Source organism: Acartia tonsa, chromosome 10 (genome assembly GCF_053477335.1).
Source record: "Acartia tonsa isolate MP-2025a chromosome 10, ASM5347733v1, whole genome shotgun sequence".
Lineage (NCBI taxonomy): Eukaryota > Metazoa > Arthropoda > Copepoda > Calanoida > Acartiidae > Acartia > Acartia tonsa.
In genome coordinates, this window is record NC_137269.1 from 18,969,306 (window position 1) to 18,994,337 (window position 25,032).

Genomic DNA, 25,032 nt, shown 5'->3' on the forward strand with positions numbered 1-25,032 from the left:
CGAATAATGTAATTCTAAATAGTGTATTAATATTGAATATTTCCATTCGTTAGATTGTCAAAGAATGGGGATTGAGATGTAATAATAATGAGGTTGAAAAACCTTTGAAACTCGACAAAAAAAATTTAAAAGACTAGCGATCTATGGAGTGGAGATAAGGTTATTCTTTCTTTTTAAACGATATTTTACTGTTATACTAGAAAAATTGTATACAAAAAGAAAAAAATCTTAAAATTTTTACCTATAGAAAAAATGTAAAGGTTTTTTCTGTCTAAAAAATTAAAAATGACAAAACACATTCATCAAATGAATTCAATGTTAAATGTCAGAAAAAAAGTCTTAGAACCAAAGAAACATTAGAAAGTATTGAAAAAATAAATACTCCATTAAAATCATCAAGCTTTACCTTTTAAGTAATTCTTTAAGGTGACTATATTTTTCCTGTCTCTCTGAACTGTTTAGTGCAGAAGCTCTTAATCTATTCATAAATAAAGGCATAAACTCACTCACCTCGCATTATAAAAAGCTTGTTCTGAAACAGGTACATCTGATGATTTCTTATACATTGATTTCTGTGATATATCCCGACTTATAGATCATTTAAACAACAAAGTAAGACGACATTCTGGCCATCCTGATTATGACTTATTCTTGACTATTTATGGAACTGTTCTGTAGATATAGCTTTATGACTTAATGTATGGAACTGTTCTGAAGATTTATTATTGTAACTTTGCTTGTACTTTGATTGACAGCTAATGTTGTATCTTCTTTACCTAAACAAAGATCACATTAGTGTTGATCAGCGTCCCCCTTCTTTTCAGGTAAAGGTTCTGAAGATATTGGTGATTCTGTGTATGATATTCTCCGAAGCAATGAAGTAAAGTTGTACACTCTATTTGTCATTGTAGGTGACGAAGCTGTAAGATTGAGTGGAGGATGCATTAAAGAATTATCATGAGCAGGGTCAGCAAAAACATCATTGGTATCAATATCTTCCTCAATTTCTATGTTGTCTGAATAATCCCAATAAAGAGAAGAATCATTCGATTTTTGAGATTGATTATCTGTTTGATCTAACAAGTTTTCTTGTGTTGAAGAATGTCGTGGTTTTGACTGATAAGTTTCACTATTATCTGATATTTGTTGGTTTTCTGAATCTGTTAAAGTTCCATCGATTTGCGGGATAATATCTTTTTGTTTATTATACATTGAAGAAATCTTTTTTTTTGCTTCTGTACTCTGTTTCCTTGTAGATGCTCTTAATATAGGTTGTTCATTTGCATAACTAATATTTTCCAAAGATCTAGTTCTATTTAAATCACGAGCAGCTACAACTCTTTGATGTTGAATTTTTCTTTCAAGATTTTCATATAACTGAGGTTTATGCTTTTCTTGTTGTTGTATTCTGATATGTGCTTGATAATCTGAATAAGTACTTTCTGTAGCTCTTGTATCAATAACTTTTTTCACGTCAGTATCATCATTTTCCTCATTGTCAGAATCTGATCTGATAGGATTCCAAAAATTAATTTTCTTAGGCATGGTTTGTTGTTTTGGTTGTTGAGGTAAAAATTGGTTAGTTACATAAATTCTGTCTTTGTCTGTTACATATTGTTTTGATCTGATATTGGCCTTGTTTGTATGTGAATGTATAACTTTTTGAATTGTTACCTTTTCTTCATTTCTGTCTGATACTATGAACACATCATTGGCTTTGTGTTTGTCATATTTACCTCTAATCAATACCATGTCTCCCGGTTTTGGATCGTTATGTACTTGTTCTGGAATTTTTCTGTTGTTTATATCATTCTGCTTATTTCTAACTTCTAATTGTTCTTTTTTTATTTTTGAATAATCTAAGTTGAGATTTTTGCCTGTAAACATATCTCTGTTGAAATGAATTTCAAAAGCCGAGATTTGCCCTTTTCTTCGTAATTTAGTGTTTACATTTTCAACAGCCAATTGAAGTGTAGTATTTGATACAGGTCTTCCATCTGGTTCGATTCTTTTCAATTCTTGTTCCAATTCTATACAAGCCTTGTCAATAACAGCGTTACTGTTTTTGTTAAACACATCAGTTTTGATTACCTCTATGTTGAGTTTATTCAAATCTGGATCTTTCTTGTCTGAAAGAGGACTGAAACCTGTGCCATTATCCACTCTGATTGAACAATTTCCCGCCAATTTCATAGCCATAATTGTGTCAATGATGGCTTTCTTCAATTCTTGATGATTTTCATTCTTTATAATTCTGGCGGCCGTATATGAGCTAAAATTATCTCTGATAGTGAATATATATTGGCTTTGGCGTCTGATAACATCTGCATGAAAATTGGTTCCAGGTACTTCTGTTTCTGTGATAGTCTGATGTTTAGCTATAATGGGGATCTTTTTTTGTGTAGAACAAAAAAAACAATCATTGTACAGTTGCTCAAGAGCTGCTAGTAATCCTACAGAATAAAACATTTTTTCAAACTGGGCTTTTAGCTGTGATTTACATGGATGTTGATGGTTGTTATGTAATTGCCAAAGAATTGCTGGAAGATGTGTTTGCGGAATGACAGTTAATTCATTTTGAACAGTAGAATACTTATTTACCTGGGATGGGACAACAAGCAGATTATCTTTATTTATTTTGGCTACAGCACATAATCTTCTAATTTCTGAATTTATTTTACCTGATAATTTATTAGGTGTTTTTCCAGACTTCAGTAGAGATTTTGCTTCCCTGGTTGCTTTTTGCTGGTCCTGAATCTTGCTCCAAGCTGTCTTGTTATTCATAGAGTCTGAGGATTCCACTGAATTTAATGATGATGGTATGAGTACTGAGTCTGATGATTCTGAAACGAAGTTACATATTGAACAATGCTCTGATGTACATTTAGCAGGATGCCTTGATTGATAATCGCTGCTTATATTTTGCTTATTTTTCCCACTGGCCAGTTGAACTACAATTGGTATTCTGTTTATATTATTAATAAAGGATTGAATTCGGGGACTTGTACTATACAAACCTTTTTTTATTAATTTTACAGCATCAGCAACAGGTTTGGAGTCAGGTGAAATTATTACTGGGTGTTTACATTCCTTAATTGTGTTCATTTCAGCATTTATGGCCGTTGCAAAAGCAAGAGCCTCAAGTTCACAAGCCATCCATTTTGCATGGTTTTCGTCCAATTTTACACTATGAAATGATACTGGGATTTTCTTACCTTCTTTAATGGCATATACAGTATGTCCAATTCCTGGTGGTGTTTTAGCTGCATCTACTTCAATTAGGAGTTGATCTTCAGGGCTTGGTAGGTACAAAGTCTGTAACTGTTCTACTGCTTCTGTAGCAACCTTAAATTGATTTTGTAAGGTTCTGTTCCATTCAATGCTTTCTTTAGAATCTCTGTCGGCTACTTCTTGATCAAATGGGTTTAAGATTAATGTAAGATTTGGGGAGGCTGGAAGCAAAGTTTTAAATAATCCCAGGTATGATCTCAAATCTTTCACTGTTTTGATGTCTGTGTATTTAGTGTTTCTGAGGGCATTTACTCTGTGGGGAGAAGGTGAAAGAAATCCACCTTGAGACCATTTCCATCCTAAAATATCAACTGATTTAAGAAAAATCTTAGTTTTACCTGCTGATATTTTGATGTTTGCTGATTGAAGCTTCTGTAGGACTCTCTTGTAATTATCTGCTGTTTCTCTTTCTGTGCTACCTCCAATATAGATATCATCGGCGATGCGGGCAACTATTCTATCTTTCATTTCTGGGCCTAAGACTTTACATAAAACTTCATCCAATTCTTCACTTTGGCCCAATAAACCTTGTCCTGATCGTCTCAGGAATCTCATACCACCAAAGGGAGAGGTTATACCCAACCAACTAGCATCTTCATTATTCATATGGTTTTGAAAAAAACCGGAGCTTAGATCCATGGTAATTATGAAGTTCCATTGTCCCAACTGTGAAAATATCTGTTTAGGTTTAGTTACACTAGTTGGCAAATTTTTTAGGTGATCATTTATTTTAGAAAAGTTAACCACTAACCTGACATCATCTTTTGTAAGTTCATTCTTGCTTTTATTCTTGGCTCTCTGTTTCCTTACTAAAAAACTAGGTGAACAATATTGCACATTTATTCCAAATTCTTGAGGGATTCCTAGAACATTTTTTTCAGTTAAATCATCTATAACTTCTTGTAATAGTTGTTTTGTCTGATGATCATAATTAATATGTTGGACTTTTGTTGCTGTTGGACGATTTTGATCCGCCCAGTTGAGGGAACATATGTGCTTGCCATATCTGTGATTATATCCAGTGTTAAGATCTTCATTGAATACATCTTTGAAAGTGTGATTTATCTCTTTTATATAATTTACAATTTCGGAGCTTATGCTATCTTCATTTATTTCAATTTTTGTAGTATTGTCAGCATCCTTAATATCTTCAATTGTTGTTGATTTGTAATCTTGATTAGTAGAATTTTCCATATTGCCTAGCGTTCTTGCCTGAATTTTTTGATTTTTAACCTGAACTGGTTCATTTAAATTATTTTTGATTAATATCTGTCCATTTTGTACGGAACAAATTTGTGGTTGCGGCCAATTGTAATGTTTATTCTGATGCCATGGCTGTACCGCAATCTGTGTATCATCTTGATGGGGAACAGGTACAGCAACTTCTTGTCCAGGTAGGATTACATTCAAGTGGCTATTCTGCAAAATTAAATTGTTAGGTTGTGTAGGTAAAATAAGGGATTTGCTGGTTTCAGATACAGTGAATTTTTTGTGAATTGAAATAGTTCTAGCATTCAAATCTTGGATAATAGAATTTTCTTTGATGAAATTGTTCCCTCCTACAAAACTACAGTGTAGATCTTTAACTACAATTGCGTGAAAACGGACAGACCATGAATTTCTATGAAAAATTTCATCTATTTCCCCAAAAGAAGGAAGACTTGTTTTTCCATCAGCTAAGTTTGACAATTGAGAGTTAGGTTTAATCTTAAATCCGTGAGAAATAACAGCAGATAATTTGGCAAAACTAGAAGTAGCACCTGTATCCAAATCAATGTTGATCACACAGTTGTTGACATCAGATACAGTAAGGGTTTGTGTTGCTATTGGAGTAATGAAGTTACAGGCAGTCCTATTAGAAATAGAGTCAGTTTTAAGATTATCATGTATTTTAGCATTATCCTTTATATCATAAGATTTATTTTGCTTTAATGAACAATCTTTTTTTACCTGCTGCTGTTGATCTTCTTGATCATCATAACCATACTCTTTTGCTAAGTCATCTTCTTCTTCATCTATATTGAGAGCACTTAGTTGTTGGCTTAGTCTAGAGTTAAGCATTTGTTTATCTTTCTGAGATAATGAGGGACATGATTCTTGGCCTAGAAAGTGACTACTATAGATGGTTCTTGATAATCCAGAGATATGACAAAGTCGGCAAAATGGTGATGCTTGTGTGTTTTGTTGGAAGCTTCCTGTTGGTCTTTGACGATAATTATTGTACGGAGGTCGTCTTTGTCCGCCTCGCCAGCTGCCTCTAGTATTTCCTCTTTGTTGTTGGGATGACATGTAGTTACATTGTGGGTCTTCTTCTGTCATAACATTTGATAGAGTTGGTTGATCAATATCTTGAATGTACTGTTTGCATTTTGTGAGGATTTCAGTCTTAAAATCCATTAACCTTTTAGAAGCGCCAATTTTGTAGGAGTAGTTTTCTCGAATAAAGGCAGGCAGTTTAGGGTGTAGCAATCCTAGCACATTCAGTAGTATCATATCCTCATGTGAAGGCGTTAAAGATTCATTTTCCTTCAATGTTTCATTTTTCCATTCGATGAGGGTTGATTTTTTTGCAAGATTGCTGATGACCATAGACCTGTATTGATTGTAGAATCCTATTGCAGATTGCTGACCAGTTGGATCCCAGGTTAGATCTAGTAGGTTGAAGAAGTGTATTCCTTGTGTCATTATATCATAATCCTCTCGTATCTTTTTATAAATCCATTTGATGCTTGTTGATTGTTGTTGGATTGGGTTGTAGAAGTCCATGTGTACATATTTAGCCACAATAGTTAGAAACTGTCGGAGGTCACGTCGGATGTCTGGTAGATGTTCTGCTTTATCAGGCTCTTTAGCCACTAATATTCTCTTATCATTTATTTCAGCTGCAATCCAATTTTCGTAACGGCCATCCGGTAGAAATTTACGAAATTTTTCCTCTATTTCTAAGTATACTTCTAAGGTTTCTCTCCATATCTCGAACTGTACGTCACTAATCCCTTCTTGAGGTAGGGTATTAGGAGGATATATTTTGATTGATGACATGGTAGATAAGAATGTCGCAGTACTTTTGTTGTCGATATATCACAGAGACCAACGAGGGGGTGAAAAAAAGGGGGGGGGTTAAAAAAACAATAAAATTTAAATAAACTACTATTTTCACTTTTTTTTCACACTAAATATTTGAGATTGTTTTAGTTTTCACTGGATAATAAAATGTTTACTTTATTTTTAAAATCAATAAAAGGTTTTTAAAAAAATGTTAAAATCACTTGGTGAGTGTTTTTTTAAAATTATGTCTAAACGACCAATAAAAAGGAATTAATTCCAATTGGGAAAGGAGAATACTCCACAGGTAGGATGGTTGGGGTCTCGGGACGTGAGTTAGCCTAGCTGCCACCACATAAATAAAGGCATAAACTCACTCACCTCGCATTATAAAAAGCTTGTTCTGAAACAGGTACATCTGATGATTTCTTATACATTGATTTCTGTGATATATCCCGACTTATAGATCATTTAAACAACAAAGTAAGACGACATTCTGGCCATCCTGATTATGACTTATTCTTGACTATTTATGGAACTGTTCTGTAGATATAGCTTTATGACTTAATGTATGGAACTGTTCTGAAGATTTATTATTGTAACTTTGCTTGTACTTTGATTGACAGCTAATGTTGTATCTTCTTTACCTAAACAAAGATCACATTAGTGTTGATCAGCGATTAGAAGTAGTTGCTGTGTGGTCATCTATTGTTATTATTTCTGGGCAACTTGCTTCGCCTGAAGCATTGAAAAGTGACTTTTTAAGATAGATTTGACCTTAAAAGAAAAACTTCAAGCTTAACAGGTCATAAAAAATTAAACACCAAAAACCTGTTTTTAAATAGCATTACATTTTGGAGAAACGGATGGAAATTAAAATGAAATTTAATGATCTAATAGAAATAAGAAATAAATGAGAACTAAAAATTCATAGGAATGACACAACAAACAAAAACGCGCGAAAACTTTTTTGTTAAATTTGCAAAATTCCCTGACCCAATGAAGAAAATTAAATATTGCTTATTATTTTCTTTCAATGTTCCCTTAAAAAACACACTGTTGTACAATAAGTACAAACAATAGTTAATCAATAATCAGATCAAGTGAATGAAACTTGTTAATGTCAAAAAAATTCAGAATAAAATTGGACAAGTAACATCTACATTTCAGATTTGATAAAAATGTGCTCTGGGGAAAAGATTACGATTAGGCTTAGAAAGTCATTTTCCTGTGGTGGGTCCTTCAGAAAGTATTTCAATATCAGAAGTTGATTCTTCTCTCTCGATCAGTCCTTCCAATCTAAAGGCACTTCCAAGCTGGGTCCCTCTACCTTTGCTTTTTGAACATGTGTAACTTGCATTTGATGAAGTTGGACTTGAAAACGTTAAATTAGTTAAATTTTCGGCCACCGATGATCTTATTGCTTTTACAATTGAGGAAATTGGAACTTCTTCTATCTGAGTGGTCGAAATTGTATTCTCCATTATTGTTGATAATAAATCTGTTGATCTTGGTTCATTCATTGATGTTTCAACATTTTCTGAGATACTAGAGTTGGCTGAATTTTGGGCATTTATTGTTGAAATTGGGATATGAATCCCAGTATTTGAAATTGGTACCTCTGATGATTTTTCAACTGCTGTAGTTGGATTATCAACGCACCACGAATATATCTTTTTTGGTTTCTTTTCAGATCTTTTTGTATTAGATAATAAATCATCAATAAAACCCATTTCTTCATTTTCACTGTTTAAAAAATGATTAACTATTTCTATAGAATCATTTTTCATTTCTTGGGTAGAGTTGTTCTGAGCTGAATAACTATTTATTCCTTTAAAAAAAAAATATATTTTATTTAAGATATATAACGATTTGATTGCAGCGTTACAGATATTGTTTTTCCTACTTTTGAGATATCAAAATTCCTATGATAGAAAGTTTCTCTTTGGCACGAAATATTTGATAAAAAAAATTGGGAACCATTTTTTCTTTTCTTTTTTTAGAGTAGGGGTTAAGGGTGTCACGCCCTCCAAATAAAAGCTTAAAAACAGCGCAGGACCACTATTTACATTCCTTGAGAAGCACAACCTTGTCGGCTCAGAATTTACTGAGATCTTAAGATTTAGACAGACAGGCATCATTTCACTTTGTATTATATGAAGATGAACATCAAGGGGGGGGGAAGTTTGTACACTTATAGGAAATAAAAATTCAGTACCAAAGTTTGGGAGGGTCGTATGGGCTTGTTTTTAAAGTTATCAACCTAATTCTTTTTGTAGGCTCTCTTATATGACTTGATATACACGGAAAACTTTGAAAATTGAATTTTGGGACTTTCCCTCTAGGGGCTAGTGGTGCAAAAGACCCCCCAAAACACTAAAATTTTAAGTTATGAGCTTATTTTTAAAGATATCGAGCTGATTTTTTAAATGGAAGCTTTTATTGCATAAATGAGTTGATTAGCCATCCCATATTTCATTTTTGCACCTTACCTCTAGGGGCATGTAAGCTCAAAACTTATAAATTTTGTATTTGGGGGGGTTGTTTTACTCCAAAAGCCCCTAGAAGTAAAGTGCAAAAATGAAATATGGGGTGGCTAATCAACTCATCTATGTAATAAAAGGTTCCATTTAAAAAATTAGCTCGATATCTTTAAAAATAAGCTCATAACTTAAAATTTTAGTGTTTCGGGGGGTCTTTTGCCCCACTAGCCCCTAGAGGGAAAGTCCCAAAATTCAATTTTCAAAGTTTTCCGTGTATATCAAGTCATATAAGAGAGCCTACAAAAAGAATTAGGTTGATAACTTTAAAAACAAGCCCATACGACCCTCCCAAACTTTGGTACTGAATTTTTATTTCCTATAAGTGTACAAACTTCCCCCCCCCTTAGAGTTGTAGTTCTGTTAAAAAACTCTTGCATACCTGGGCTAGATGGTAACAATGATTTAGCTTCACTACTAGATGAGATGGATCCTGCACTCAGAACATAATGGACTTGAGTTGTATCCACTACATCACTCCTGTACAAAGAGAAAGGTATTTATTGTTGACTTTGATCAGTAGGTAGCATATGACTTTTTAAACAAAACAAAAAATTAGTTTTTAATAGAAAATAAAACATCTCAGGAAAAGTGAAAATGAATTTTCAGTTCCTGTACTACGAGGTGCATTTAGAACAGTTTACAGTTTTACATTTTATTTTAAATCCAAATAATTCTGTATTCATAATAATGTGGTTGTTAGGTAGAAAATGAAAATTTAGGTAAGTTTCTAATACATATAAAATTGATGTCAAATTAAAGTACCTGAAACTTGTTGATGGTTCTTGTTGCTGAGATTTAGCCTCTAGTAGGCTTGTAAAGAAAGAGGGTTCCTTTAGAGACTTTGGTGATGGTTCACGTTGCCGTGATTTAGCCTCTAATAGGCTTGTAAAGAAAGTGGGTTCCTTCAGGGACTTTATGTTGATTATTTGGAAATCTGATGAGGGTTCGGAGGGATGAGTTATATTGGCTGTTTCAGTGGGCCTAAATAACAAATAATAAAACTTAAGAGTAAACTTCAGTGTTCTAAAAAATTCCAATAAAATGAAAAATGTTTTACAAAATTCGAATTATATGGCAATTTCTTGGGCAAATAAATGTTATGAATTAAAAGCTAAGTATCAAATCCCTTCAAATATCTTTCTTTTTCATAAGATGCATTTTTAGTAAAAAATAGAACAATTATATAAAAAATTCTACTAAATAGAAAATAAACATCTCATTATTTTAAACATCAACTATAAAAAAAAATTTCAGTCCCTTCCAGCTAAATTTTTGAAACTTTAATTAAAGACGCCGAGAATTGTCGATGAAATGAAGTCTACAAAACAGCATTTAAAGTAAACTTCATGATAACTAATATAACGGATTAAAAAATAAATGTATTTACTCACCTAAAACAGTCATCTTCATCAGAACCATCCAATAGATCATCAATATCAATACTATTATTCACGGTAATATTTTCAGATGATTCTTTGGGTGTATTAGATCTTTCAGATGTATTTGTTATCACAGAAAAAGTTCTTTGAACTGGCGTTATCACGGATTCTGAAGGCTTCAAATGCTTATTAATCATTTCATTTAGTGCATCAGTTGAGTGATCATACATTTCTAAATTGTCAAAAAGTTCACCGCTAATATCTAAGTCACTTATGCTTGAATAATTGATATTACTACTTTCCAACTCCTCAATATTTTCAATATAGTTTAGTCCTTTTGCTTTATCTTCAATGGTAGCAACAACAGTATAAATAAGACTATCAATTAATTCTTCAACAATGAATGCTGCTGTATCTACAACTGAAACTGTTGGTATACTTGTTATAAATGATTCTAGATCACTTAAATCTTTCTCATATTCATTGGCAGGCTCTTTGTTTAAAGAACATATATTTGTATTGCTTATTTCATGAAGTGTAAGATCTTTTGTTTTAGAATTATTACGCATAGTATCTTCATTTATGTTTTTATTATTTGATTGATTAAAAGCATGAGATTCTGTTATATCATTGCTGTCTTTTGATGTTTCAATGTTTTCTGAAATATCAGAAAAATTTAGATCCAAATAAACATTATTTTCCTTTGTTAGTGAAGGTTCTATAGGATTTTCAGTTTCTTGAAGAAAATCATCTCTTGTGGTATTAATAGAATTGTCAGCAGTATGACCAATATTGTTTTCAAGGGGTTCATAATCTAAATCATCATTTGGGCAGTTAGCTGTATCTAAAGACTGGCCTCTCTCAGAATTGTAAAAAGGATCAGAATCATCTAAGTTTGTGTTTTGTGAAATGTTAAGTTCTTTCTCTTGATAGTGTTCCACATTGTTATGATCAAATGATTCATCTTGATCTCTAATAAATAGACCATCAAGTAATTCGTCAACAATAATTGTGACAACACTTATAGATTCATTTTCATCATTTATTAAATTATCAGCTGCTGTTTGAGAATTTGAATCATTTAATTCTGTCTTGGCTGTTATAATTTGAGTTTGCAAACTAAAAATTATATCATATTTTTAAAGATTTTTTAATTGCCTATATCACAAAAAAGATGATTTTCAAGTCTTGATATTTTAAAAACTACGTGGTAGAAAATTGAAATTCTTTCAAATATATGCCATATAAATGTAGTTTAACCAATTAATAAGGAAAAAATATGCGGTTCACAAAATTAAGTTCAAATGCATTTCGTGCAACTACCCCTTTAAGATTTTGTACTATAGTGACAAGACAAACATATCTTATGTTAAATTATCTGCACTACTGAAAACAATTTTATAAATCTGAATATCATAAGTTTCAAAATAAAACATAAACAAATATTTACCTTTCATTATAATCCTCTAGATCACTATCATCACTAGAACAATCCAGTAACACTAATTCTCTAACATTTTTAAGTCTAATGACATTATTTATGGTTTTACTTTCCTTCTCAGAAACAATGTTATCAGCATTTTGAAGTTTATTTTCAAAGTTTTCATCATAAGATGTAGTACCTAAAAATTTAAAATTAGTAGTAAAATAGGTTTATATTAAAGATGTAAATTAAATTATATCAAATTAAAATAAATGCCAATTAATTATGCTCCTTAGTTTATGCAGGGATAAGGGATGGGAAACGTAGGAAAATATTATTTCAGGCCTATTTCAAGCCTAGGCCTATTTCTAGCCTAATAAACCAGTTTTGGGATAGCGCAGTGGTTCGTATAAAATGCTAATGAAAAAGCTGTGTGTGTGTGTGTAGATAAAGTATAGAATCAAATTCAGGTAGCTAGTTTAAAGTAAAAAACATAACTTTTTATAAACCTATATATTAATGGCTTTTGTTAAAATGAAGTTTTTTCTCTCCCAAAATTTTTTATCTTTTACTTTGGTAATTTGAACTGTCAGAAAGCTATCGTTGGGTTTCCCTCAGACTGATTTTAGTTTGTATTATTTGCATTTTTATTAATGAGTAAAGATTTTATTTGAAAATTTCATTGCTAATAAAAATTCAAAATAAATAAATAAATATGCACTTGGGTAACATTCTATCAAGTTCTTTGGATTCTATAATGTAATGATATATCTGTACTGTGTTGTATTGTACAAAAATTAGGGTTAAGGTGGTGTATCAGTTCCGTACTAAATTTTTAAAATTCAAAATACAACATCTAATTTATAAACTACCAAATGAAAATTCGTAGCTACCTTCTTTCCAAAAAAATAATCCCGTTATTTTTGTTTTTTCTATATGGCCCTTTTTTAATGTTTAACTCTAAGCAGATTTAATAATTAAACTAATGTGATCTAACACCATTTGTATTTATTTTTTTCGTAGCAGACGAAATCATTATTTTTTCTAGAATTGTCTGCTTGTAAAATTTCCGCCATCTGTGATTTGGGCTTGTTTTGTATCAACCAATCACCAATTGGCGCCGCCAATTGGTGATTGGTTGATACAAAACAAGCCCAAATCACAGAACACTATTGGTTTAGAGCGGTAGCCAATATGAGCCGTCCGCCAGTAAGGTCATTAAATTAGGCAAATGGTAAAAGTTGCATGATCCCTTTCAAAACCAGGCCGAGACCTAATTTATGGCCAGGTTTCCTATCCCTTATCCCTGAGTTTATGGTATCTTGCAAAAGTGCTATTTACAAACTACCATTTAATTAGTTGAGCTTTTATTCTAATTTCATACCTTGAACATCTAAATTGGAACCAGCTTGAAATTCATCATTTTTTTCCTGTTTGATAATGGGATGATTTTCTACAAAGCTGGTATCATCACAACTAAAATAGGATTAATTATTTTTTATATAGATCTTTATAGGTTTAAACAATTAAAAAATGGTTTAGTTAATAAGAGATAAATTCATAAATCATGAGTTTACAATAGTGAACGGAAGGACAATCCTGATGCAAATAATGGGGATTCATCATACCTGTAAAAATCATCGTTGTCGCTTTCTGAATCCTGGAACAAAATATATCTGACTGAAGACTTTTTAATTTCCCTACTAATATCATCATTACTATCTTCACATGTATCTTTGGATTTAGTATGTTCATCATCAGTTTCCTCGTTTTCTATTGGTTTACTACATTCAATGGCTTCTCTTTTAACATCTATTAGGCCAGTATCTTGGTAACTGGAAAAAATGAAATATTTAATTAAAATTAAGCACAATAAAATTTATAATGGGATGGGAGGGAGGGGGGATGGGGCGGATGTTGCACTTTTTGTAACAAAACTAATTTGATTAAACATTAATAAATTAAGATAGGTTTTATAAATACTGATGCCTTTAAAAAAAAGATTATTATCCTTTCGTTTAAAGACATGCATTACATATGCATGAACTGGATAAATTTCAGTAAGGTTTTAAGATAAAAAATGTAAATTAACTTCTTCTTGAAGAACATCTCTGAGACAGACAATCTACATACTTTACTAACCTGAATGGCTCACTATCGCTATCAGAATCACAATCCATAAACAGTTCTTCTCGAATGTTTGCTTTTTTACTTTGTTCATTTTCAATATACTCTTGTTTGATAATAATTTTGGCAACATTTTCTGTGTTTAATATTAGTCTATGATTTTTATGAAAGATTTTCTTTTAAGTGTCCCTTTAATCAGCCCCCAGTCCCCTTTATCGCAGTGCTAGAAATCAATTAGGTATAAATCATCAGTTATGAACAAAAAACATTTTAGATAATTTAAAGCTTGACACAAAAATCATAGAATATCCCTTTAAGAATAATCTCATGTATTGTACTTTCAAGTAAATATTCAATAATATCACAGGATATTTCTTCAGATTCATTTTGTTTTATAGATTCTTTAGTTTCTGTTCAGAAAGGAATTAACAGTTTAAGAGATAAAAACTCAAATTTTGTAAATGGTAGCCGTACAAGATTATCTTTGGGCTTCTATTATAATAAATCAGTATTTAGGTAATATCTATTAAATAAAACAAACAAAAAAGATTTCACGAAAATTGAACTAAATTTTCAATTATTTTTAAACAGTCGTCTCTTTTATTTTAAAGTAGAACCTACTGGTAAAGCCTTTTAAAAATTAAAAGGGGGGGGGGGGGGGCGAAAGTGACACTTTTTGAAACCAAAACTAAAAGTCAAAGGAACTCAACTAAAAAAAAGAGTTACATATCTGACATTTTGCATGGCAGTTGCTTTAAAGGGGTAAAATATGGAACTGTGAAGAAACGGCGGCGCAACCGCCGAAAACCGCCGAGAAAAGGCAAAAAAAATTTTGGCGGGAAACGGCGGTTTTCGGCAGTTGCGCCGCCGTTTCTTCACAGTTACATATTGTACCCCTATAAAGCAACTGCCATACAAAATCTCAGACCTGTAACTCTTTTTTTAGTTGAGTTCCTTTGTTGACTTTTAGTTTTGGTTTCAAAAAGTGTCACTTTCGCCCCCCCCCCTTTGTTTGAATTTTTGAAATAATGATAATTTTCAAAGTCATTTTCCCTTTTCCTGGATCTAAGTGACCAATAGCAGGTTCATCATTGGTGTTGACTTCTTTTTTGATGTTTTCAACAACATCTTGTATTGATGGTTCATGTTCATCTTCAGAACTAAAATATTAGTTATTTTAAGCATCGTATTATAACCAGCTTTCCGCGGATATAAAATGTACAATTTTAAGATTAAAAGAAGTTTTTTAGCCGAAGTTTTTTACGCCGAAGGCACGGGCTAAAAAATTAGTTTTAATCTAATGTTTGTACATTTTTATATTCGTTGGAAAATGAATATAATTCGATGCTTGACATAGTTTTTTTCGTATTGATGAGAACCGGTTCTAATCCACCGGATATTAATCGGTTTCGAATGTATACGAGAATAGTTATTTCTCGTATCGTATTATAAACGGCCTTCGGCACCACGCGGCTAAAAAAACTAGTTTTAATCTTATGATTGTACATTTCTATATTCGTAGAAAACTGGATATAATACGATGCTAGACATAGTTTTTTCGTATGGATGAGAACCGGTTCCTATCCACCGGATTCGAATGAATACGAGAAAATAGATTATATATTCTTTAATCTTTTTGGGAGCTGCGATTGAGAATGTCCGTTCGTCCATTTAAATAATCAATTTTGACGTCGATTCTTAATTTTTTACAGTCATTTTTATTGTGAGATCCTTATGGAAGTTGTAATCCTTGTTTATACAGATTTAGATCACCTGAAATCAAATAAAATATGGAATTTTTTACCTAGAATCATCAGAACAGTCAAGCGAAACGATATCCCTTACAGACATTTTTGTTCATCTTTTCAACAACATTTTTCAACATTGCTCATTTTTTATAACTTCTGAAATTATGTAATTTAACTCAAATGTTTTTGTTAAAAACTTTATTTAAGTAGGTACTAGGTAAAGTACATAAGAAATCAAAAGTTTTTAATTTTAGAATTTACTTTTCCCCCCTAATCTAACACGTTCCAGGTTCTACTACCATTTTTAAATTTTTATACTTAATATAGTTTATATTATTTCAACAGTTATATAAGAAGAAGTTATATTAATCATAAAACTGATTTGTTCAACAATTTATTATATAAAATCATAATTGAATAAGATGTTAATTTTGAATACTGTTTAATTATAATAAAACTCCAACTAACATTTAAACTTAAATCCAGGGTAAATAAACATGTTTATTTGTCCTCCTTTGGAAGATCTGTTACTCCTTTGGTATGAGCTATTTCATCTAGCTTCCCTATGTCTTTGAAACTTATATCTGAAAAGAAAAATTATATAGTTACTTTGTATATTAGTATGTTTAATAAGTTTCAAATTTTTTTGCTGTTTACGAAATTAAGGCTTTGCTTGTGTTTTAGACTTCATTCTTCTTATCTTGAATTATTTTTTCCAGTATTCACCGTCCATTGTCCTATCCCAGTAGCCTTACTTTTAGTATTAGACAGTAAATCTCAGGAATGTAAATTCTGCACAAGATTAGTTCTCCCCCCCCCCCCCGCCTTGTTTTTGCCCCCAAGTAGTTTCCACTTCCTACATATTTTCTAGTTTTTTTTTAAGGAAAGAAAATTTGGAAAAATAGTTTTCAGTGCACTATAATTTTACATTGTTTCCCCTTTTCATATATCTTTTATTCCCCCCCCCCCCCTCTTAAGCAGGGGATCCTATGTAGAGTAAATTCCTGTTATGTGTATTAAAGTATTGTTAATCTTACCTGACTTGTGAGGTGCAAGTGGCTTGGGCTGGTTCTTGCCAGGTTTCCATCCTATCCAGTAGTAAATCTGGAAGGTTGCCTGCAAGAAAATAAATAAAACTTGAATTATCTTTTTAAAAGCGAAGCTTTTCTATAATTAGGGTCGGTCCGTCCGTACGTCCGTCCGTCCGTCCGTCCGAGATAGATAGCTTTTATTCGTTAATTTAGGCATGTTAGAATTGTCCTATCGATTTCAAACTTTGCATGATGATTCCTGTAGTAGTTGGGTACGATTAAGAAATCGTAGCAACTCTATAATCATTACCAGAATGTCCGTACGTCCATTTTAAACATGTTGATTTTTCTACTTTTTTAACAACAAATTTTCAAGTGTTTTATTTATCCGTTTGATCTGATTTTTGGTATATTGATTCCTGGGACAACAAAGAACAATATTATAAGCGAAGCAACTCTATAATCAAGTCCAAAAATGTAAGTATGTCCATAAACATTATCCTGTTTTTAAGCAGTTTTTCAACAAATTTACCTACAATTTTGATTCAACATTTATACATTTATGTTCTGATTTTTCAGTTCAGATACTATACAAGTGTTAATGTCCGTTTGTCCTACCGTTTCAGTGCTTCGCTTTTATGGATGTTGTCATCCTTGTTTTAATAAATCCTTAAGATAAAAGCTTTTCTATAGTTAGGGTCAGTCCGTTTTTTCGTAATGGATAACTTTTAACGTTAATTTAGGTATGTTAGATTTGCCCTCTCTATTTTAAATGTTACAGCCGCCAGGTTGATTTCTGTGGTAGTTAAAGTCGATTTAGAAAGCGTCGCAACTCTATAAGCATTACCAGAATGTTCGTACATCCATTTTAAACATATGGAGTTTAACTATTTTGATAATTTTTTTGATGTGATATACCTAATTCTCCTATTCATCTGATTTTTAGAATACATATTCCTAGGACAACAAAGTATAAATGTTATAAGCGAAACATCTTTATAATCAAGTCCCAAGTGTTAGTATGTCCAATAATTTTTTTAGACTTATACATTTATAAACCGCTAATTCAGTTCTAACACTCTATAAGTGTTTATGTTAGTTTGTTATACCGTTTCAGAGCTTCGCTTTTATGAATGTTGTTATCCTTGTTCTTTTTATAATATGACTAACGAACGTTAAATTCACTTAATAGAACAAGCCTTTTTTTTCAAAATATTAAATATTTACCGGTAAAGTTCCATCTTCATTAGCATATAAATCAGCATAAATAGCGTTTGCTGCAAACATTGATTCTCTACAAATATATTAATTCTATTTAGGTAATAAAATATGTTTTTCCCCCCCAATTTGATTTATGTAAATTGACTTTATAATGGTGTTTGATGATATGATTTATATTTTCAATTATTTCAAAACTTAAACGAAAAAACCAAGGCAACTCTCTTTTTAAACTAGATATGTATTATGTAAAATGTATATTCTTAATTTTTCTTTTGGCGCTATTATTTGATTATGAATCTATGATTATGTTTGACGTAGAAGCTTGCAGAAGGGGGGTGTATCCACCCAACTAACAAAATTAATGGGGGTGGATTAACCCCTAAGGTGTCTACCCCTCTACGTCCCTTTCAGAAGGCTCTACACCCCCATTACACCCCCTAATACAGCCAAGGAGAACGTCGGGGTAATAAATCACACCCTACTTAAACTTAAGGAGGGTGTTAGGGGAGTGTCAAAAACAGTAACGGGGTAGTCAAAAAATTGACAAAACCCTTGAAAATGGTTGAACGTGTTATTTTTTTATTTAAATTATTCTAACTTTTGTTTCCTTGCGCTACTTTTGAAATGTAGATATTTGTAGATTAAATACATTTAAAATTCACAATTTTTAGTTTACCTGTGCAGATGTAATTTTCTATTATGCGCTGAATTATTCTCGGCCATGCCTTTCAAATCTCTCATTAATTGAAATATTGTTGGATATCTCACCTAATGTAATAGTTATTTAAAGCATCGTATAGAAAACAGCATTCCGTGGATATAAAATGTACAATTATAAGATTAAAACAATTTTTTTAGCCCTGAGATGCCGAAGACACGGACTAAAAAAATGGTTTTAATGTTACACTTTTATGTTAGTACATAACTGGATATAATACGATGCTATACATAATTTTTCAGTATGGCTGAGAACGGGATATTAATCAGTTTCGAAGCGATACTTTAAAAATTCAATAATATAATGTATTAAATAAGGGTTAAAAGGCTGTTGCAAAGTCCAATGTATTAAGACGTTTCTGGGCCATAAAGAAAATACGAAATTGCAAATGAAAATTTTAGGATTATCTTCTTTCTTTTCTGACACATTTTATTTATGTATCCGCGGGCAATCGTCTATTAAACCATGAAAAAAATATTTGATTAAATTGTGTGACTGCTTTTTAAGAAATTAGGTACGGCAGGTGCGATTAAAACTAACCTTTATGTCATCTGTATCAATAGTTATCATTGTAAATTTGTTTCTGTTTAATAAAGACCCCAAATCTTGAACCTAAATATTTTTTAAAAAAAATTAATTTAAAACTAATGAAACCAGTTTTTTTTATAACTGGTTGAAATCATCTTAGCTTACGTCCAAGGCTGTCCAAATTTGCAATTTGGATTTTTTTTGCGATCATGAAACGGGTGAATCTTTGTTAAAAATAGAAAGCAAAAATGGATTTTTAGGTGATCTTTTTAATTCTGTAATATTTTGGTCCAATTCAAGCACTTTGCCACCTTAAAGAATGATAATTCTCTGTCTATATTATGATATACTTCAAATATCTAAACAATTGTGCCTGTGAAAAAGCTAAAATCAACTTATTAGTACATTACCTAAGCTCTAGAGCACAAATTTTGCGTTCAAAAAATATTTTACCTCCACAAAAGGACTGACGTGGGGCGAAAACCCTCCTTCTCTCTCTAGCTCTGCTAATTGTAAAGATACTCGTAGTTCCATTAATGTTTCTCCTTAAAAGTGAACATTATTTTTGAATCATGGAAAGAAAACAAAGTAGCAGGTTTCATCGTATTTTCACAGTAGCTTTTTATGGGTTATTTTTAGGTTGAGTTGGGTTAGGCAAATGTTAATGATTCACAGATTGCCCTGCAGGGTTAGACCCTCCGCAAGAACTAGAAAAAAGAGAAAAACTACTGTGAAAATACGACGAAACTCGCTATTTCGTATTCTTTACACGTTCCTCATTTTTTATGTAAAGCTAGATAATTCGCCTCTAGCCCCTAGAGAAGGCCGGGGTAGGTCAGGAAAACAGTCTAAAGCCATCAAAATACAATTGTAAAGCTTTCCTGAAAAGTACAACCAACTTTATTCATCAATTTCTGAGATCTTAAGCTGCAGACAAAAAAACCTTTTTATAGGATATGCGAAAATATTAAGGGATCATTTGTGTTATAAAGGTAAATAATAAAACCTAACCTCCAAACATAGCACCCATGAAGACCCCGTCGGGTTTCAGAATTCTGTTAATTTCTTTGAACAATCCAGGCAGATTGTTCACCCAGTGCATACTCAAACACGTTGTCACTAAAACAAAATAAAAATATGAAATTTTTATAATTCTCCTCTTATATATAAAGATAGTAGGATGTGCATGTGGAAGCTAATCATCACTAACCACTGAACCGATATCCATATGGTTCTCCAATAGAATGAAGCTTCCTATAGGTCCAGGGATGGTTCTTAAGTTTTAGGGAGTGTACCTGACATGTTTTTTTTTTTACACCCCCCCCCCTCCCTCGAGCGCTCCTAGAGACCTCTAGTGGCGTAGCCGCTAATAAATTATATATTTGTTTGTTTTGTTCGTAAACAAAATATCTCGGGAATGACTGGGTTGTTTCTTAGATAAGAGTTTCATATTTTTCTTAGGGTGTTTTAAAATCCACCCACACCCCTTAAAAATTCCCCTAGAGGCTAGCGGAGCTTTATTTAATATTTCAACATTTGAAACAAGGTAGTAAAAGACAGACAACGGCACGTTAATATCTTTATTTTATGAAAACCTATTATTATACAAGTAGAAAGTGTTTTTAAATTTTAAAACTTAAAATAATCAAATAATCTTTAACCTTTTCCAATTAGTGATAGCCTATACAGATTCCACCGACTACGCCTATTTCACCACCCCTATCATAACACCACAACTACCCATATAATCATAGCACCACACCTCACCTTAACATCAACTTATGTTATCAACATCCTCTATGACCGGAAAATTCGTGTCAAAGTTATCCCTATCCGAACACCTAGCAGCGGTCATAGCTTATCATCGACCACGCCCACTTTTGAAGACGATAATTTATATTGAAATCAAATTAAAATTTAGTATTACAGATTTATTCAAACTGTAAAGACAGAAAATGGATAATAAATATTTGTTATTTATTATTATTCTTTGTTGCAAGTACATGATCATTTCTGCAAGAAATGATCTTATCGCTGGACTAGCAGAGTTCGAATCTCTAATTCGTGGCAAGATTGATGAAGCTCGATGCCAACTGACGTGCGAGCCAATAAAGAATGATGCCGTTGAGCACGAGCGGTGTATGCGTGTCTGCCTCACTGGTGATTACAGTGTTTGCGACTATGACTGGCTCTGTACCGGCCGCGGCTGCCAGCAAGCCTGCCTGCCAAGTGTTCATGATTTTACGTCAACAGACCTTCAGGTGGACAGCTGTAAATTGTCAGTTCCACTGACAAAAGCAAATGCAGATGTTATTTTTATTATTGGGGCTCGGGATAAGTCGAATATGTGGCGTATGGTGCGCGCCTCATTTGCTCCCGGCAGCCAGCTATACCTGAAGGATGAAGATATAGAGAAGTTTCAATCACTGGGAGTGGTTGGAGTTAGCGGTGCTGGTATTGTTGAACGACACAATATTCCTCTGGAGGTTTTCAACTGTGCTACACCCTCTCAAGATATCACCAATGATCTGGATGAACCCAAAGCACAGTTTTTGTTCCAAGATAATGTTGATTCTGAAGTATTTGATTATGAAAATGATTTTACCATGGAGGACTTCACTGACAAATATGAAATTGTTGAAGAGAACAGGATTTTACTGCAACAACTTGACAATGAGGACATTAACAGAATTATTCTCATGCTGCTGAGTGCGCTTGTACTTGTCTGTTCCTGTGTACTTCTAGTACTTTTCTCTCTGTACTTGTGTCGCACACGTCGTCAAAATAGTAACCCAGGTGTACATGATGATACCACAACTGTGGACAGTGATAGTGTACACTTCCTGGAAAATGGCGCCGCAAATAAAGCTGCCTCTGAAAGACTAACATTCAATGAAAGCAGCAGAGTACCTGTTATTGAAAGCAAAGTTGTTAACTATGAAGAAATTGAAGAAGCTTGAGTTCATTAATAATTGTGTAACTGTAATTTTTTTATCAAAGATTGTGAATATATAAATATCTAGTTAGAAACTGAATAAAATCTTTAAAGATAAATACCAATCTTGCTTTATTTTATATTAGTAGCAAAATCATGATCAATATTTCTTTTTATCAAACTAGAAGTTAGGAATCAGGGGACGGGTGGGGAAATATAAATTGAGCGACGAAAGATGATAAGGGAAGGAATCAATTATTACTTGTTTTAATTTTAGCAAATTTTGATAGGAAGGTTTAAATCCGGTCAAAAATGGGCGGGTTCATATTTTAATCGGTCATAGTAAATACAATTTAAACATGAAAAAAGGGAAATAGTAGAGGGAAGCTTGTAAAAATCAAGTACATTTAATCTACTTGAATAAACAATGACAAATTTTACTACATAAAAAAGGTTAGCGAGATCTTTCACTACAGATAGTAATACAACTTGTTACTTTTATTTAAGCATGTAAAACGGTAGGACTGTCAAAAATTCTGTAGATGTGATATAAATTGCAAAGATTATTTAAAAGTAAACGTATTTTGTCTTCTAATAGAACGCTTAAATAAAAAAAAGGGACAGTTACAATAAAAGAAAAATTAGGGCTCGGAAGCCGCGAATCAGCCGCCTATACGCCTCAGAGAAAAAATACTTTTTAAGATTTAAAAATCAGCTAGAAGTCTAAACCTGACCCAATATCAATGGCAATCCCTCTTTCACAAATTTTTCAAAGCATTCAAACGTGTTTAAATTTAAGACTTCCATGCGGCTGCCGAAACCTGACAAATATCTCAAGTTTAGATATAAAGTTTCTGAATTGAATTAATAAAATCGTACCAACGTCAACAGAGTTATCTGGAAAAGGAAGTTCAGCTCCATCAACATCCATAATTAATCTCTCCTCATTAACCTCGCCTTTGGGGGCCCCTCCCAACATTCCTGTAAAATTTAAATAAGTTATGGAACACAACACTTTTTGTCTTTATGAAACCTTACGCTTAATTGAAAGAGCTTACCTACTATTGTCCTTCATGTAGAACAGTTAAAATAAAATTCTTTATTTTCAGCCACACAAATTTTCAGGCATCAGGTAAAATTTTACTTTGACATATATCCCTTTGTTTTGGAGGGGTGGGGCCCGGGGGGGGGGGTTAAGAATTAAATTAATATTAAGAATTAAAGATACGTTTACCTTGCGATATGTCAATGGCTGTAACATGACCAATAGAATGCTCTGTCATATGTCTAAAATAAACAAGAATAATTTAATCTTAAGGGGCGCAGCAACGACAGACACGAAAAAATCCTTCCTGCAAAAGTAGACATGGGGTTGGAAGAATGCCCTGTAGTGCTATATTATTTGCTGCTTAGAGTCTAATCTTTAGTTTGTGACGGCGTCGTCAAAATTATCTATTGCATAGAATCTGTTTATTGAATTCTATACCCCATCATTACGTAGTATTACGGATTGAAGAACAAGACCCAGACACATTAAAAGAGTAGCTGCGCTACTAGAAAGGCAGTATCCAAAAAAATGATACCTAGTTACCCATCCTCTACCGCTACCAATATCAACTGCCACATCAAATTTTCTTGAAACATCCAACAGGCGATCTGATAACCTAGGCAAATAAAAATATATTTAAACATGCTAGTTATGGAACATTGGACTGTAAATTAAAATTGTCCCCAAAAGTTTCATAAACACATTCGCTCATTCGTTGACCTAAAAGTTTTTTTTTATGACTCGATTAGGTTTTACAAACTAACATTGTCATAACTTTCACTAATAATTTTATTCTACTGAAGGTTTCATTTTGTTTATGATAATTGTACATTAATTTTTCCTCCTTTGTCTTATGTCTTAATGTACAAAGAAGGTTAAGACAAATAAATTCTAGAATAGCTGCTCTAAATATTTGTAACCTGTATCCAATTTCTTCTTTAAGAAAGTCATAATTATCAACATCAGGATTATTTGCTGCTCTTTCACTTTGCAACAGCTTCGCTCTTCGATCAAACACGTTCTGGATATGATCTAAAATATAAATGGACTTTATATCTGAAAAAAAAGTAGCTTTATATTTTTAATATTGAAAAGGTAGTTACATAAAATGAAGATAGCCAAAAGAAAAATGATTTTTTACAACACTGTTTTCGACTTGAAATGAAAATATTAAGAGAAATGATAAAAAAAAATTTCATTATTCTCCCCTCCTTGGTGAAAAAAACTAAAATAGTGTGTGGGATGGGGGATAATATAAATAAAATAGGGTTCTGAAATTTTTTTCTTTGGTTTTAGCCTAACCTGCAAAATATTTAGGTGAGGTGTGCAACAGCTTGTGCAAATTTGAACATCTTGAATTTGCAATTAATAGTCTTGAACATTTTGTTAACATCTGAAAAAAACTTAATAAAAAAAATAATATTTATTCATTCTTTGCTTGAGTACCATCAAAATTTTTCAACCTTTGTCATCTTTGTTACTATTCTTAGGTGAACATCAGAAATGTTTTTGAATTTTAATCTTCCACTAACTAAAACAAAAATAAGCGATTTTATATTTTTTTCATATCTAACTTCACTTTGACTATTCTGGCCCATGGCCTATGGGAGCATCTTAATTGGGGGGGGGGGGGGGGGGGAGAGGAAACCTTATTATCTTACATTCTAGATGATGTCAGGAATGTAAAGAGATAAGACAATGGCCGATAAATTGATGTACTATATAATGTACATCCCCAATGATTCTAAACAAAATTAAGCCTTTTGTAGAATACGTGGTTGAATCGTGTGGATACTCAACTTAATCAATCAACTAATCAAAATTCAATACAACTCCTCAAAGTTGTTAAGACAACGAATAAGAAAACGTTATTATAAAACTTAGTGAGCTAGTGTAATAAACAGCCCAATGACCCCTCCCTACCTGGGTGATTGTATCAAAACATCAGAGATACATAAATTGGAAAATGGTAAATAAATTGAGGAACCATTGTCT

General features: G+C 32.4%; 3 protein-coding genes across 3 annotated transcripts in view; all 3 read right to left on the reverse strand.

Moving 5' to 3' along the window:
- Nucleotides 1-13,947, reverse strand: part of LOC145329590 (uncharacterized) — a 29,459-nt gene extending 15,512 nt beyond the window's left edge. The window contains exons 1-10 of the mRNA XM_080173879.1: nucleotides 13,824-13,947; nucleotides 13,310-13,516; nucleotides 13,066-13,157; nucleotides 11,709-11,880; nucleotides 10,271-11,377; nucleotides 9,642-9,860; nucleotides 9,259-9,356; nucleotides 7,564-8,167; nucleotides 7,016-7,073; nucleotides 407-480 (exon numbers count right to left, since the gene is read on the reverse strand). Of these exons, the coding sequence (XP_080030005.1) occupies nucleotides 407-480; nucleotides 7,016-7,073; nucleotides 7,564-8,167; nucleotides 9,259-9,356; nucleotides 9,642-9,860; nucleotides 10,271-11,377; nucleotides 11,709-11,880; nucleotides 13,066-13,157; nucleotides 13,310-13,516; nucleotides 13,824-13,861 (2,669 nt within the window). The 5' untranslated portion in view covers nucleotides 13,862-13,947. The remainder of the gene's footprint in view (nucleotides 1-406; nucleotides 481-7,015; nucleotides 7,074-7,563; nucleotides 8,168-9,258; nucleotides 9,357-9,641; nucleotides 9,861-10,270; nucleotides 11,378-11,708; nucleotides 11,881-13,065; nucleotides 13,158-13,309; nucleotides 13,517-13,823) is intronic.
- On the reverse strand, nucleotides 4,504-5,743 carry LOC145329596 (uncharacterized). The gene is made up of 3 exons (XM_080173888.1): nucleotides 5,242-5,743; nucleotides 5,052-5,143; nucleotides 4,504-4,710 (listed from the first exon to the last, which is right to left on the reverse strand). The coding sequence occupies exons 1-2, from the start codon at nucleotides 5,686-5,688 to the stop codon at nucleotides 5,132-5,134; spliced, it is 459 nt and encodes a 152-aa protein (XP_080030014.1). The 5' UTR covers nucleotides 5,689-5,743; the 3' UTR covers nucleotides 4,504-4,710; nucleotides 5,052-5,131.
- A 1,763-nt stretch (nucleotides 13,948-15,710) lies between the features above and the next one.
- Nucleotides 15,711-24,557, reverse strand: LOC145329599 (arginine-hydroxylase NDUFAF5, mitochondrial). Its single transcript, XM_080173891.1, has 12 exons — nucleotides 24,340-24,557; nucleotides 23,958-24,069; nucleotides 23,573-23,653; nucleotides 23,224-23,276; nucleotides 22,869-22,970; nucleotides 20,066-20,173; nucleotides 19,508-19,599; nucleotides 19,067-19,138; nucleotides 18,485-18,576; nucleotides 17,815-17,881; nucleotides 16,594-16,672; nucleotides 15,711-16,140 (listed from the first exon to the last, which is right to left on the reverse strand). Exons 1-12 carry the CDS (start codon nucleotides 24,428-24,430, stop codon nucleotides 16,058-16,060), a joined length of 1,032 nt encoding a protein of 343 aa, XP_080030017.1. The 5' UTR covers nucleotides 24,431-24,557; the 3' UTR covers nucleotides 15,711-16,057.
- Between the last annotated feature and the right edge of the window lie 475 nt (nucleotides 24,558-25,032).